Genomic DNA, 11,876 nt, shown 5'->3' on the forward strand with positions numbered 1-11,876 from the left:
TTGTAATATCTTGGGGGTGTGTGATGTCCATGAGCAACCGAGACCATGGACCTAATACGGGATGTAAGTAGGGGCGATCCTGGGCTAGATGTGAAGATAGATTGGGAAATGTGTTTTTGTCCGAGGACGAATGAGTTCGGAGCTCACAAAGCTCATAGATCCGCCGCTCTATCACCAATGTCAAGTGCTCCATCAACTTTCCTTTGAGGACCTTCTGACTAGTACATCTTCCCTGCAAAGTGCATATATATGTGTACGCACCAGCATCCAATCCTTAGGGTAATGGGAGCAAAGCACCTCTGTTCATGCCACCTGCCAGTACTGATTCTATCAGCCATTAACCGTTCACATCCAGCCAGGTCGACCATTGTCTCGAATGAAAAGCAACAAGCACCCCCTCAACCACATCAGCCTCGTCACACGGAAGCCAAGCCCGAGCCAAGGGTGAGGGCAGTAAACGAACCAAAAAAAACGCCGAGCATAGCCGCAGAGCCCATGTTCTTAACCGCAGGTTGAGGACGCGTCCCACGTCCGCTGTTGGGCGACGACCTGTCCAGCTGGTTCCATTCCAACATTCCATTACATACTGTCATGTCCTCTCTCAATGTTCCTGAAGACACATTGAGCACATTAGGACCCCCCCGCTCTCCTAGTCGAGCTTCCCGACGAGCCTCCGCAGATGGTGAGCTATGAATTTCCTAACCCGGGCATTGTCAAAAAAAACCCACCAGAGTCCCCCATAAAACCGCACAACCCTAATAACCAACAAACAGCCGGCATCAAAGAGACCCTCAACGCCGTCTTTCGAGAAGAAAGTGACGGCCAGCGGACACTCAACCAATATATTATCAAAGACGTCCTCGGCAAAGGCGCCTACGGAACTGTTTACTACGGCGTTGACACCTCGGCAGAAGGCCAAAATGAAGGTGTCGCCATAAAGGAATTCAGTAAATCCAAGCTCCGCAGGCAAAAACTCCAGCGGGAAGGTGGTCCGTTTGGTGCAAGAGGGCTTCGAGGACGCGGACGAGGGGCCGGTGTCGCACCTAGTGCATTGTCTCATGCGAATATGCTGGCCAAATCGGATAACCCTATTGATCTGGTTAGAGGGGAAATAGCCATTTTGAAAAAACTAGACCATGAAAATGTTGTGCGATTGTATGAGGTGTTGGATGATCCACAGCAGGTTGGGAGAAACCTCTCTTTTTCAAGGCATGATCCTGAGTCCTCCTTTCTAATACCAGCTTTCACTCACCAGGACTCCCTTTACATGGTCTTTGAACTCTGCAGCAAAGGACCCATCATGGACATCTCCCTCGATAAGCCCACTGCTCCCCTCCCAGAAGACCTAGCCCGGGACTACTTTCGACAAATGATTCTAGGAATAGAATACCGTGTGTATTTACGTTAGTTTTGCACACCCTGTCCATTTACTCATTTCCAGCTATTCAGTCCATGAACACGATATTGCACATCGTGATATCAAGGTATTGCTCTCTTTGGCTGTCTTGCGTTGCAATAGAAGCTGTATCTCTAACCCCTCCCTCAGCCGGACAATATGCTTGTCGCAGCGGACGGAACACTCAAGATTGTCGACTTTGGCGTCTCTGAGATATTCAGTCCTGCTAGCGACCGTCTCAAAACTTCGGCGGGGTCACCGGCCTTTTCCGCACCGGAGGTCTGCGTTGGTAATGGAAAGGTGCTTTGTCTTTGGACATTTTGAGATCCTAATGACAAGTGTCTTTTTAGCACACCATGGTGATTTCTCGGCTCGCGCGTGCGATATTTGGGCAATGGGCGTGACGCTCTATTGCATGCTATTTGGTTCATTACCGTTCAATGGAACATCTATTATAGATCTGTATGAAAGCATTCGGTCTGCACCGTAAGTTATTGCTTTGGCGGCGGTCTTGTGCCGGTTGGAGAGCATGATTTAACGTTTACGGATTACTTTTTCAGGACTCCTTATCCCGACAGCGCGAGTGCGCTCCAGAGAAATGTTTTGGAGCGATTGTAGGTTTTTCTTTTTTTGTGATTCGGTTCATGATGGGTCGTGGTAGACACGACAGTGTGCTGATGCTTCTGGACTTAGATTAGAAAAGAACCCCACACAGCGTATCTCGATGGACGAACTGCGGGCACGTAAGATGGTTTATTATGGTGCGTTGACCTAACACTCATGTCTTGTTGACATTGTAGGTTCATCCGTGGGTGACAAAAAATGGCACAGCTCCGTTACGAAGCAGATCCGAAAACTGTGTACCCGTCTCTGATATTACTGAAGAGGATATCAAAACAGCTGTCAAGGGCATCATTCCACTCTTTACGGTGGTGAGTTTGCCGCTGCTGTTTACACTTTGCGATATGTTCGCTCATGCTCGCTACATCCGCAGTTGAAGGCAGTCAATAAACTCAAGAAGCTCCGCCAAAGCGCGGAAGTAGACAGCAAAGGATAGTATCATACCCGCCCTTTTTTGTACGTGCCTTACAAAATACACATATATAGATTGAAAATGCCCAAAAAGTCCAAAAAAAATATGATACAAAAATGGTAGGAGCCGAGTATTATGGTATCTTTGTCTCCTTGGGTGGTGTCCCAGTGATATCCTCCTCCCGAGCATGCTGGTGCCTAAACGTCGAGTTCCATCTCTGAAACACGCCGGTATCAGTCGCTTGGGCATCCATAGACATGCAGCGTCGTTGCGGGAACCATTTCTTACTTCCAAACAGCCCGAGTGTGCTCAGATGATCTCGGGCGAGTTCTTCTGCAACATTGGAATCGCTTTCAGATGACGCGGGGACTTCGCCTTCGACGCTCCAGACTGAGCTGTGGTGGCTGCCGCTGCCGGTAAGCGGAAGGATTCCGCGTGAGCGGCCGCTAGAGAGGCTTCGGCTAGTCTTGTAACGGTGTTTGATACCCCTTCGTGCCGCAATATAATTGTCAAAGGCCTGCGGGATTTCAATAGTTCCTGCAGCAAGACTCAATCTCCGCCCTCTGGACACCGCTATTTCGTCGGATTTGTTGGGAGGGGGTTGGGCCGGTCGAACAGAGGCACCCATGCTTTCCCATTTTGCTCGATTCCCAATGAGGTTTTCGACAAAGGGTCGCATGGACGGCAGCAATTCGCCAAGAACTTCGAAATAGGGTCTGGCAACGTATTCATTGAAGTCAAAGCCTATCTGAACCGGATTCGTGGTTTCGCGGTCCATATTGGGGGAGACGGGGAGGTTCATCTTCTTTTCTTGTTCTCCTTGGAGGAAAAACTCTTCGACGACCATGTCGGACCAGCGCTTGCATATTGCGTAAGGTCTTGCGGCATTGCTAATGTCTGACGACGTGCAAAGAGAATGAGTACAAAAATGACAAGTTGAAGTGCATTGCACATACACACCTGCAGCATGGAGTAGGACATTGATCATCTGCTGTCTCTGATCTTTGCTCAAAAGTAGACTTGTCCTTCTCGCGACACTCGGACGTTGACTACCGACACTATCGCTCGATACCGACGATATCCGTGGAATGGTATTCACGCTCTCTGCCGACGCATTTATATGCGATGGCGTTCTTGCCCCATTGTCCCCTGTGCTCTCCCTCTGTTCTGGTTTTGTTAGAACCACCCCACGGTCCTCGTCATCGCTATATAAGTCTTCCTCGCTTGGTGATGGCGAGCCAATAACGGCCTCGGTCGTGCAGCTCAACTTGTCCAAAAGCCCGAAATGATGGCACATGTCCGTGTTTAATATTGCCTCCAAGGTGATCTTTTGAACAAGCGCAGCAGGATCCTTGATATTTTCTCCAAATTCGCCGTAGGAAAGCGTGCGCAGAAAGGTGTGCTTTTGCAAGAGGTATTGTACGTGGTCGCATGATTGCATCTCGAGGACAGATTTGAAGTTGAATCGCTGAGCAAGCTCGGTTCGCGCGTTTATCTGCGGGGCCCAAGAATGAAGTGAGTGTGATTGTCACGATACCAGTCTTTAACGGAATACGCACATGGTACAAGTTGTTCAAACCGGGATGCAACACATCATGCGTCAAAGCGGCAATGAGCAGCGCAACAAACTCTACCGACGTAAATCCCAACTCCTCCGCCAACGCCAGGTCGGCCAAAATCCAATACACCATGTATGTTACATCCGCAGCGTGGAGGAAGGAGTGGTACGGATTGTCCTGGTAGCCATTTGCAACGTCCACGACAAAGTCCAATAAGCTTGCAAAAGTCTGTGAGTCTGGTACCAAGCCATGCTTGACAAACATGCCCAAAATAAGTCCATAGAGTTCTTCAGACAAAAAAGTTAGACCCTGTGTCGCGATGCCCTTTAACGGAATGGCTCCGACATACCTGGCTTTGACCATTCCCAGACTTGAAAGTCCATTCCCAGACCGTCAATATTCCCGCGGACGAACTCCTCCACCACCTGTAATGGGAATGTGTCAAATCATGAACCGCGGGAGTGAATTGCAGTCACCGTCGTTAATACCCTGTACACTGTTTCCAAGTCATCTGCATCCAGTAATGTGGATTGAGAGAGGTTTAGAGTCTCAATGGGAACATGAGGACCATCGAACGTAAGTGGAGAGGAAATCAGTGACGGCGGAGGCGGCGGAGGCAAAGAAGCCATGGAAGAGCGGAGTGGAATGAGAGGCGCCAGGGTAGCAAACGTCCAACTAGAAAAAGAGCTAGTGTAGTATGCAGAGACAAGCAATTGCCAGAAGCAGCTGGGAATGGCCAAAGGACCCAAAAACTCTTGGATGGAGAGTATGTGTGCAAAAAGAAAAATGGGTATGAAATGCGTTCTGGACGAGAGAGTTGGGAGGGAGCGCCAAAAATTCAATGGGGAAATGAATGGGCGTGTGTGTGTGTGTGTGTGTGTTGTGTTTTCATTGCGCGCGCCCGTCTCCCAACGTTTCTTTTTTTGTTTTCCAAAACACTCTTTATCATGCAGTGTTCACCTACTTTTCATTCGTATGCAGACTCTTGTCCAGTTGGAGGAGGAACCAGAGCACATACATTCCTGCAAAGGAGAGAGATGTGGAGGGATATAATGTCTAATTGCATAGGACTAGAAGATGCTACCACATGACTGTTTATGGGAGATGGTCAACTTTGGAAATGATTGCTTTAAGACTGATTGAGCTTTTGCCGGCGCAAAAGCAGCGATAAGTAACATGGTCATCTCCTCTAATTCAACGTATCAAAAAGCCTTCATCTTTCCAACTCCCTCCTTGTCGACCTGGAAGATTCAAAAAGGCGACGCTGCGCAGTTGCATGAGCAGTTGTAATCACTGGATGGAATGCACTGGATTCATCCACTATCTCCACTAACGCCCATCCTCCCCAGCACGCATCGTACAGAAAGGAAGATGTCGCCCACGGAGAGCAACGTCCTTGAATAGTCTTGTCGCCTTGTCACTGCGTATAGCCTCACAGATTTCATTGACATTCCACTAATGGCAGAAAGACATCGCTGGGTATGCTAGGGTGCTGTAGCAAGCGGAGATGCAGTCTCTTGTACCGATCCCAAACAAGTAGATGGAGATTGTAAACTTTCATTGCTACCTCCTACTTGCTCAAAACGTTCACGCCCTTTTCTGAACTGTATATTCTGGCGTTTGCATGCGCAACATTCAAAGAGTCCGTGTGCAAGTCACGTGTTATTATCTCCTTCACGTGTTCGTCTGAATGGATAGCAACATTTTTATCCTTGGAGTGTGATTGGATTGCATTCCACTCAACTCTCGCTTTTTTTTTTCTCCTGGTTTTTTTCGTCTCGTCCCCGTCGCGGATATAAAAAGGGAGTGGACGAGTCGCCCCCCCGCTTTTTTTTTCTTCTTTTTTTGCGTTAGCCAGCGGGTTTCCCTTCCTTCCGTCCCATTGTCCCCACACCCCCGTCTGCTGTCCGGTCTTATTTTTATCGAGGAATTTTGGGTATCTGTTCGGTAAGTAGTCAACGAGCGACGACGACGAAGAACTGCAGTCAATGGCGGTGTCCCCACCGTTTTGGCGCAGTTTTTTTTTTGCAGTCTGCTACAGGTATATAAAGAGTTTCCTTTCACTCACTTTTTCCTCTTGTTCCTGTTTGTTATTTTAGACTTAGAACATTTATAGAAGAGTCCTTGTTTTCTTCGTTTTATTCTTATTATCATACCACAAATGGCTGCAAAGGCTGACCCAAAGACCGCGACTCTTGTCGGCGACCTCCTCAACACCCTCACCACCGCTGCGACCTCGGATGAGCGACGGACCGCTGCCAAAGACTTGGCTGGTATCGTCAAGACGGCCGGCGCGCGCGTCGGTCTCACCCAGTACGGTATCTTGGACGCTTTGAAAACCGCATCCGAGCACAAGAAAAGCGCTGGAGCACGTGAAGGCTCGGTGCTCGCAATTACCGCCTTTGTAGAGGCCCTCGGTCACACTGCGGAACCTTACCTCGTTTCCCAACTTCCCCTCGTCATTGAGCTATTTGGTGACAAGGACAAGGATGTCCGTGCCGCTGCCGAAGAAGCTGGTGATGCGCTCTTCAAGCTTCCTGGACGGTTCTCTGTCCGTCTCCTGGTTCCTCTCCTCCTCTCCCAGCTCACAAACGAGAAAAAGTGGCAAACAAAGGTCGCTGCCCTAAAATACCTCGGCCGGATGTCTGAGCACTCGGCAAGCCAAGTATGCGCTTGCTTGCCTGAGATCCTTCCCGTCGTCTCAACATGCATGTGGGACACAAAGCCTGAAGTCCAGGTTGCCGCCAAGGAGGCCATGACACAGGTTACTGGAACCATTGACAACATTGATATTATTCCTTTCTTGCCCTCATTGATTGGATGTATCGCCGACCCCGACGAAGTGCCAGAATGCGTGTTCAAGCTCGCTGCTACCACTTTCGTGACTGAAGTTCAAGCTCCCACCCTTGCCATCATGGGTCCTCTTCTCACTCGTGGTCTTTCCGAGCGCAAGCCCGCTGTGCTCCGTCAAACTTGTGTCATTATTGACAACATGTGTAAGCTCGTTGAGAACCCCGCCGAGGCACATCAGTTCTTGCCTCCTCTTCTGCCCGGTATCGAACGTATCATTGACGTGCAGGCCGATCCTGAACTTCGTGCTGTGGCTGCCCGTGCGAAGGCCACCCTCATTCGTGTCGGTGGTGGTGCCGACGTTGAGACTGAGGACCCAGAGACTGTAGCCAAACGCAAGGCCGACGCGCACCAGGAGGTCCTTGACACCTTGAAAAAGACCATCAAGGACGTTACTGGTGGTGAAGTTGATACTCAGACGCTCGAGTACGTGGCTGCCCACATTGAGGCCATGTATGACACACGCATCTTCAACACCCCCGACTGGCACGGTGCCACTGTCGCGTTCATTGCCCCTTTCGTCGGTGAAGAAAAGGCCAAGGCTCTTGCCAAGCCCTTGCTTGTTCACTACCAGGCCTTGGACAAACTTCGTCAAAAGGATGCCAAGCAAGAAGATCTGGAGGAAGGCGAAGAACTTTGCAACTGCGAATTCTCTCTTGCGTACGGTGGTATGATTCTGCTCAACAACACCAAGCTTCGATTGGTCCGTGGTCAACGTTACGGTCTCTGCGGTCCCAACGGTGTCGGAAAGTCCACGCTTATGCGTGCCATCGCAAACGGCCAGTTGGAAGGTTTCCCTCCAGCCGATGAGTTGAAGACGGTCTTTGTCGAGCACACCCTCCAAGCTGAGGATGCTGACTTGTCCGTGCTCGACTTTGTCCTTGCTGACCCCAAGATGATGGAGAAGAAGGACGAAGTTGTCAGCACTTTGAAGAGCGTCGGCTTTAACGACGAGCGTCTCGCTCAGGCCGTCGGTTCCCTTTCTGGTGGTTGGAAGATGAAGCTCGAGCTTGCTCGTGCCATGTTGGAGAATGCCGATATTCTTCTTCTTGACGAACCTACAAACCATCTTGATGTGACCAACGTACAGTGGTTGGTGGACTACCTGACCAACCTCCCCAACGTGACCTCGATGATTGTCTCTCACGACTCCAAATTCTTGGACAATGTTTGCACCAACATTATCCATTATGAGAACCGCAAACTCAAGACCTACCGTGGTAACTTGTCCAAATTTGTTGAGCAGCGTCCCGAGGCAAAGTCCTACTACGAACTCTCTGCCGCTACCGTAAAGTTCAAGTTCCCCGAGCCTGGATTCCTTGAAGGTATCAAGTCCAAGGACAAGGCGATCTTGAAGATGATTGGCGTCAACTTCACCTACCCCGGTGGCTCCAAGCCTACACTTACTGGCATCTCATTGCAATGCTCTCTCAACTCTCGTGTTGCCGTCATTGGTCCCAACGGTGCTGGTAAATCTACCATGATCAAGCTCCTGACTGGTGAGCTCGTCGCCGACTCTGGTGACGTCTGGAAGCACCCCAACCTTCGTGTCGCCTACGTGGCCCAGCACGCCTTCCATCACGTTGAGCAGCATCTCGACAAGACTCCCAACGAGTACATTCGTTGGCGTTACCAGTACGGAGAGGACAAGGAATCCCTCATCAAGGCTGCCCGTCAGTTGACTCCCGAGGAGGAGGCTGCGCTCAAGAAGCCCATTACCATTGAAGGCGAGAAGCGTCTCTTTGAGGAAATCATGGGTCGTCGTAAGGCCAAGCGCTCATACGAGTACGAAGTCAAGTGGATGAACCGTTCCCACGATGACAACACATGGCACTCTCGCGACCGTCTCGAGGACTGGGGTTTCGAAAAGATGGTCCAATGGTTTGATGAAAAGGAGGCAGCCAAGGAGGGTATGTACGCCCGTCCCTTGACTCAAAAGGGAGTCGAGCAGCACCTCAACGATGTCGGTTTGCAACCCGAGTTTGCTACCCACAGCCGTATCCGTGGTTTGTCTGGAGGACAAAAGGTCAAGGTTGTCCTTGGAGCGGCCATGTGGAACAACCCCCACATGTTGGTTCTTGATGAGCCTACCAACTATCTGGACCGTGATTCCCTTGGTGCTCTTGCTGGTGCCATTCAAGACTTTGGCGGAGGTGTCGTTATCATTTCTCACAACCGCGAGTTCACTGGTGCGATTTGCCCCGAAGTGTGGAACGTTGATGCTGGAAAGCTTTCCATCACTGGTGCTAAGCGTGACATGCCCATTGAGAAGATTGAGTTGAAGGAAGCCGAGACTGTTACTGACGCTTTTGGCAACGTGAGCAAGGTGAAGTCCAAGAGAAAGCTTACCCGCAAGGAATTGAAGGCAAAGGAGAAGCGTCGTGCCCTCAAAATCAAGAACGGAGAGCCCCTTTCCGAATCAGACGAAGATGACTTTTAGATTTTAGTTGATATATTTTGATTTTGTTTTTTTTTTTCTTGTTTTATTTAAATATTTTGTCAGAATAAATCATTTTGTTTGACGTATGCAAAGGTCATCTGTGTTATTAAAGAGATAAAGGGGAGAATCTATAAAGTTTTGCGGGTCTGTTTTCTATAAGAAATTCCACCAGAGCAAGACTTCCATCATGTTGGCAATGGACCAACTCTTGGTGTTGGGGCTGTGGATGCAGAGAGATGGCTGGCACTAGGAAGGATAAATCGTATGAGTCGCTGTTCTGATAGATCAAAGTATTATGTTCTCGTTCACAGATTACAGATTGTGTTTCTTCTCCTTGACTTTTGGTTGTTGTTCATCTTGCCCTCGTCGTTGAGGTTGATAAACTGTCGTTTAAGAAAAGGATCAACGGGAGAAAGGGGCTTTTTGATTACATGTATTGGGACGATCGGGTGGCCGGACAGGCACGCGTCACTTCCAGCGACTTTAAACCCCATCAAATGCCGGCTGTTGGCTGCAGGAGAAGCGGAACATGATGCTCCTGAGATCCAGACAAGCCCTCCTATTTTATTCCCCAACATTGCTGTGCGTACGAACATCCGTATCATGGACTGCAGGACGCTTTCTCTCGACACGCATTGTGCCGTCTTTCATCCCACGCACGACACTTTCGAGTCGCATGGTGTCGACGGTACGTTCTTCCGCCGTATCGATATCCACTTTAAAAAAGGGATTCCATCGGTATCGGCTCTCAATATGGGGTCTCAGTGGAGTGGGGTGCCTCTGTTTTCTTCCTGTAATATACACCGCAGAGCAGGATAATGTCTCTTCCTCCATACCCGCTGTCATTGAAGAAGCTCCCCGACCCGTAACAACAACACCGCTTTGGAAATCACCATTAACACTCCTCCGACTCTGCTGGCGCATTGTAGTGCTCGCATTCTTTTTTGCCCCTGTTGTTATCACGTTTCCTGTTTGGTGGTATATGAACCGGCAGAGGATTGCGAGAGGGGGGAGGGGCGAGGATGGGGGGGTGAGACTTTGGTGGGTGAGATTATGCGCATGGGCTTTGGAGAGGTGTGGACCCTTTTTTATAAAGGTTTGTACTTATTTCATGTGAAGGACAGTGTTGGATGAAGTGTGTGAACTCATCAGACTCACCCTTGACTTTGGCATTGTGCTAGCTGGGACAATGGACTAGCTCCCGGACCGACCTGATTCCTCCCGAAATCTGCGCCGTCTTTGCTCGTCTCCAGAACCGTGTGACACCCCACCCGTTTTCCGCAACCCGATCGGCTGTCCAAGCCCTCTACAACAACGTACCGCTCGATGATATTTTTATTGAATTTGATGTAGATCCTATTGGTGTTGGTGCGGTCGCCCAAGTTCACCGCGCGGTTCTCAACCCCACAGATACGTCTCCACCCATTGAATGCGCCATCAAAGTCCTTCACCCTAACGTAGAAGAACAAGTATCGATCGACCTGGCCCTTCTCGCCGCCTTTGGTGCCTTTCTGAACCTCTTTCCTGCCGCCAAGTACCTCTCCATCCCAGAGGAAATCGCCACCTTTGATCACATGATGCGGGATCAAATGGACATGACCATTGAAGCTCGAAATCTGGACATCTTTCGGGAGAACTTTGAGGGGCAAGATGAGAAGGGGCGGAGAAGGGGAGTGGCGAATGTCACTTTTCCAAAGCCACTCAAGGCATCTCGACGAGTTTTGGTCGAAACATTTCATCATGGGTTGTTGCTGAGGAGTTTGTTGGATAATGGGCCGACACCGTACGATGCCCAACTCGCTCTTATTGGAGTTTCGGCATTCATGGTAGGCTTGATAAACATTCACTTTCTTTTCCTGTTGACCTACTAACCGACCATAACAACAAACAACTATTAGCAAATGATCCTCAAAGACAACTTTTACCACTGCGACCTCCACCCTGGCAACATCCTCATCACTTTTTCGCGCACCCCCTCCTCACCCAGCATGGCTCAAAAAGCCGGGGCATGGCTCACAACCAAAATAGACCCCACCAAAGACGCCAAAACCCAATCACTCTTCCATCCTCAAACTCTTGCGCGCGACGCATTGGACAACCTTGCTCGTGCACCATCGGATGCGTGGAAATCGATTCTCCAGCGGATGGTGAATGAAGGATATGAGCCTCAGGTTGTGCTCCTGGACGCGGGGATCGTGTCCAGCCTGAGTCCAAAGAACATGGATAATGTTAAGGAATCATTTCGAGCTGGTTTGGAATACGATGGGGCTCGCATTGCAGAATTGCTCTTGACGCGATGTAAAGATCCTGACAATGTGCGGGACCCTGAAGGAGCAAAGGAAACACTGCGTGTCATTATGGATGACTTGAAAATGGACGCGGGCGGCCGGCTCCCACTGTCCAGGATTCATACCGCAAAGGTCATTGCGCGGGTTGCCACATTGTTGAGGGATCATCGGATTGGATTGGATGGAGAGTTTGTTGGGCTTTTTGTTTGTTCTGTAATTATTGAGGGGGTTGGGAGAAAGTTAGATGCCGATATGGACTTATTGGAGCCTTTGGCCGAGTATCTATGAACGTGAAATGGGGTGGTCACAA

The 11,876-nt window shown here is 49.8% G+C and overlaps 4 protein-coding genes across 4 annotated transcripts; 3 read left to right on the forward strand and 1 right to left on the reverse strand.

Annotated features, from left to right (window-relative positions):
* The first annotated feature begins 495 nt into the window (after nucleotides 1-495).
* SPPG_06327 (CAMKK/CAMKK-META protein kinase) lies at nucleotides 496-2,543 on the forward strand. The gene is made up of 10 exons (XM_016754542.1): nucleotides 496-682; nucleotides 774-1,183; nucleotides 1,256-1,391; nucleotides 1,450-1,484; nucleotides 1,547-1,685; nucleotides 1,747-1,882; nucleotides 1,957-2,010; nucleotides 2,090-2,135; nucleotides 2,197-2,328; nucleotides 2,391-2,543. Exons 1-10 carry the CDS (start codon nucleotides 592-594, stop codon nucleotides 2,451-2,453), a joined length of 1,242 nt encoding a protein of 413 aa, XP_016606686.1. The 5' UTR covers nucleotides 496-591; the 3' UTR covers nucleotides 2,454-2,543.
* On the reverse strand, nucleotides 2,443-4,803 carry SPPG_06328 (uncharacterized protein). Its single transcript, XM_016754543.1, has 5 exons — nucleotides 4,477-4,803; nucleotides 4,338-4,413; nucleotides 3,989-4,275; nucleotides 3,390-3,924; nucleotides 2,443-3,326 (listed from the first exon to the last, which is right to left on the reverse strand). The coding sequence occupies exons 1-5, from the start codon at nucleotides 4,615-4,617 to the stop codon at nucleotides 2,563-2,565; spliced, it is 1,803 nt and encodes a 600-aa protein (XP_016606687.1). The 5' UTR covers nucleotides 4,618-4,803; the 3' UTR covers nucleotides 2,443-2,562.
* A 1,346-nt stretch (nucleotides 4,804-6,149) lies between these two features.
* Nucleotides 6,150-9,278, forward strand: SPPG_06329 (uncharacterized protein; the record flags this gene model as incomplete). The annotated part of the gene is made up of 1 exon (XM_016754544.1): nucleotides 6,150-9,278. One exon carries the CDS (start codon nucleotides 6,150-6,152, stop codon nucleotides 9,276-9,278), a length of 3,129 nt encoding a protein of 1,042 aa, XP_016606688.1.
* A 1,053-nt stretch (nucleotides 9,279-10,331) lies between these two features.
* Nucleotides 10,332-11,854, forward strand: SPPG_06331 (atypical/ABC1/ABC1-C protein kinase; the record flags this gene model as incomplete). The annotated part of the gene is made up of 3 exons (XM_016754545.1): nucleotides 10,332-10,352; nucleotides 10,460-11,104; nucleotides 11,177-11,854. 3 exons carry the CDS (start codon nucleotides 10,332-10,334, stop codon nucleotides 11,852-11,854), a joined length of 1,344 nt encoding a protein of 447 aa, XP_016606689.1.
* Nucleotides 11,855-11,876: the final 22 nt, after the last annotated feature.

Source organism: Spizellomyces punctatus, assembly GCF_000182565.1.
Source record: "Spizellomyces punctatus DAOM BR117 chromosome Unknown supercont1.11, whole genome shotgun sequence".
NCBI classification, from domain to species: domain Eukaryota; kingdom Fungi; phylum Chytridiomycota; class Chytridiomycetes; order Spizellomycetales; family Spizellomycetaceae; genus Spizellomyces; species Spizellomyces punctatus.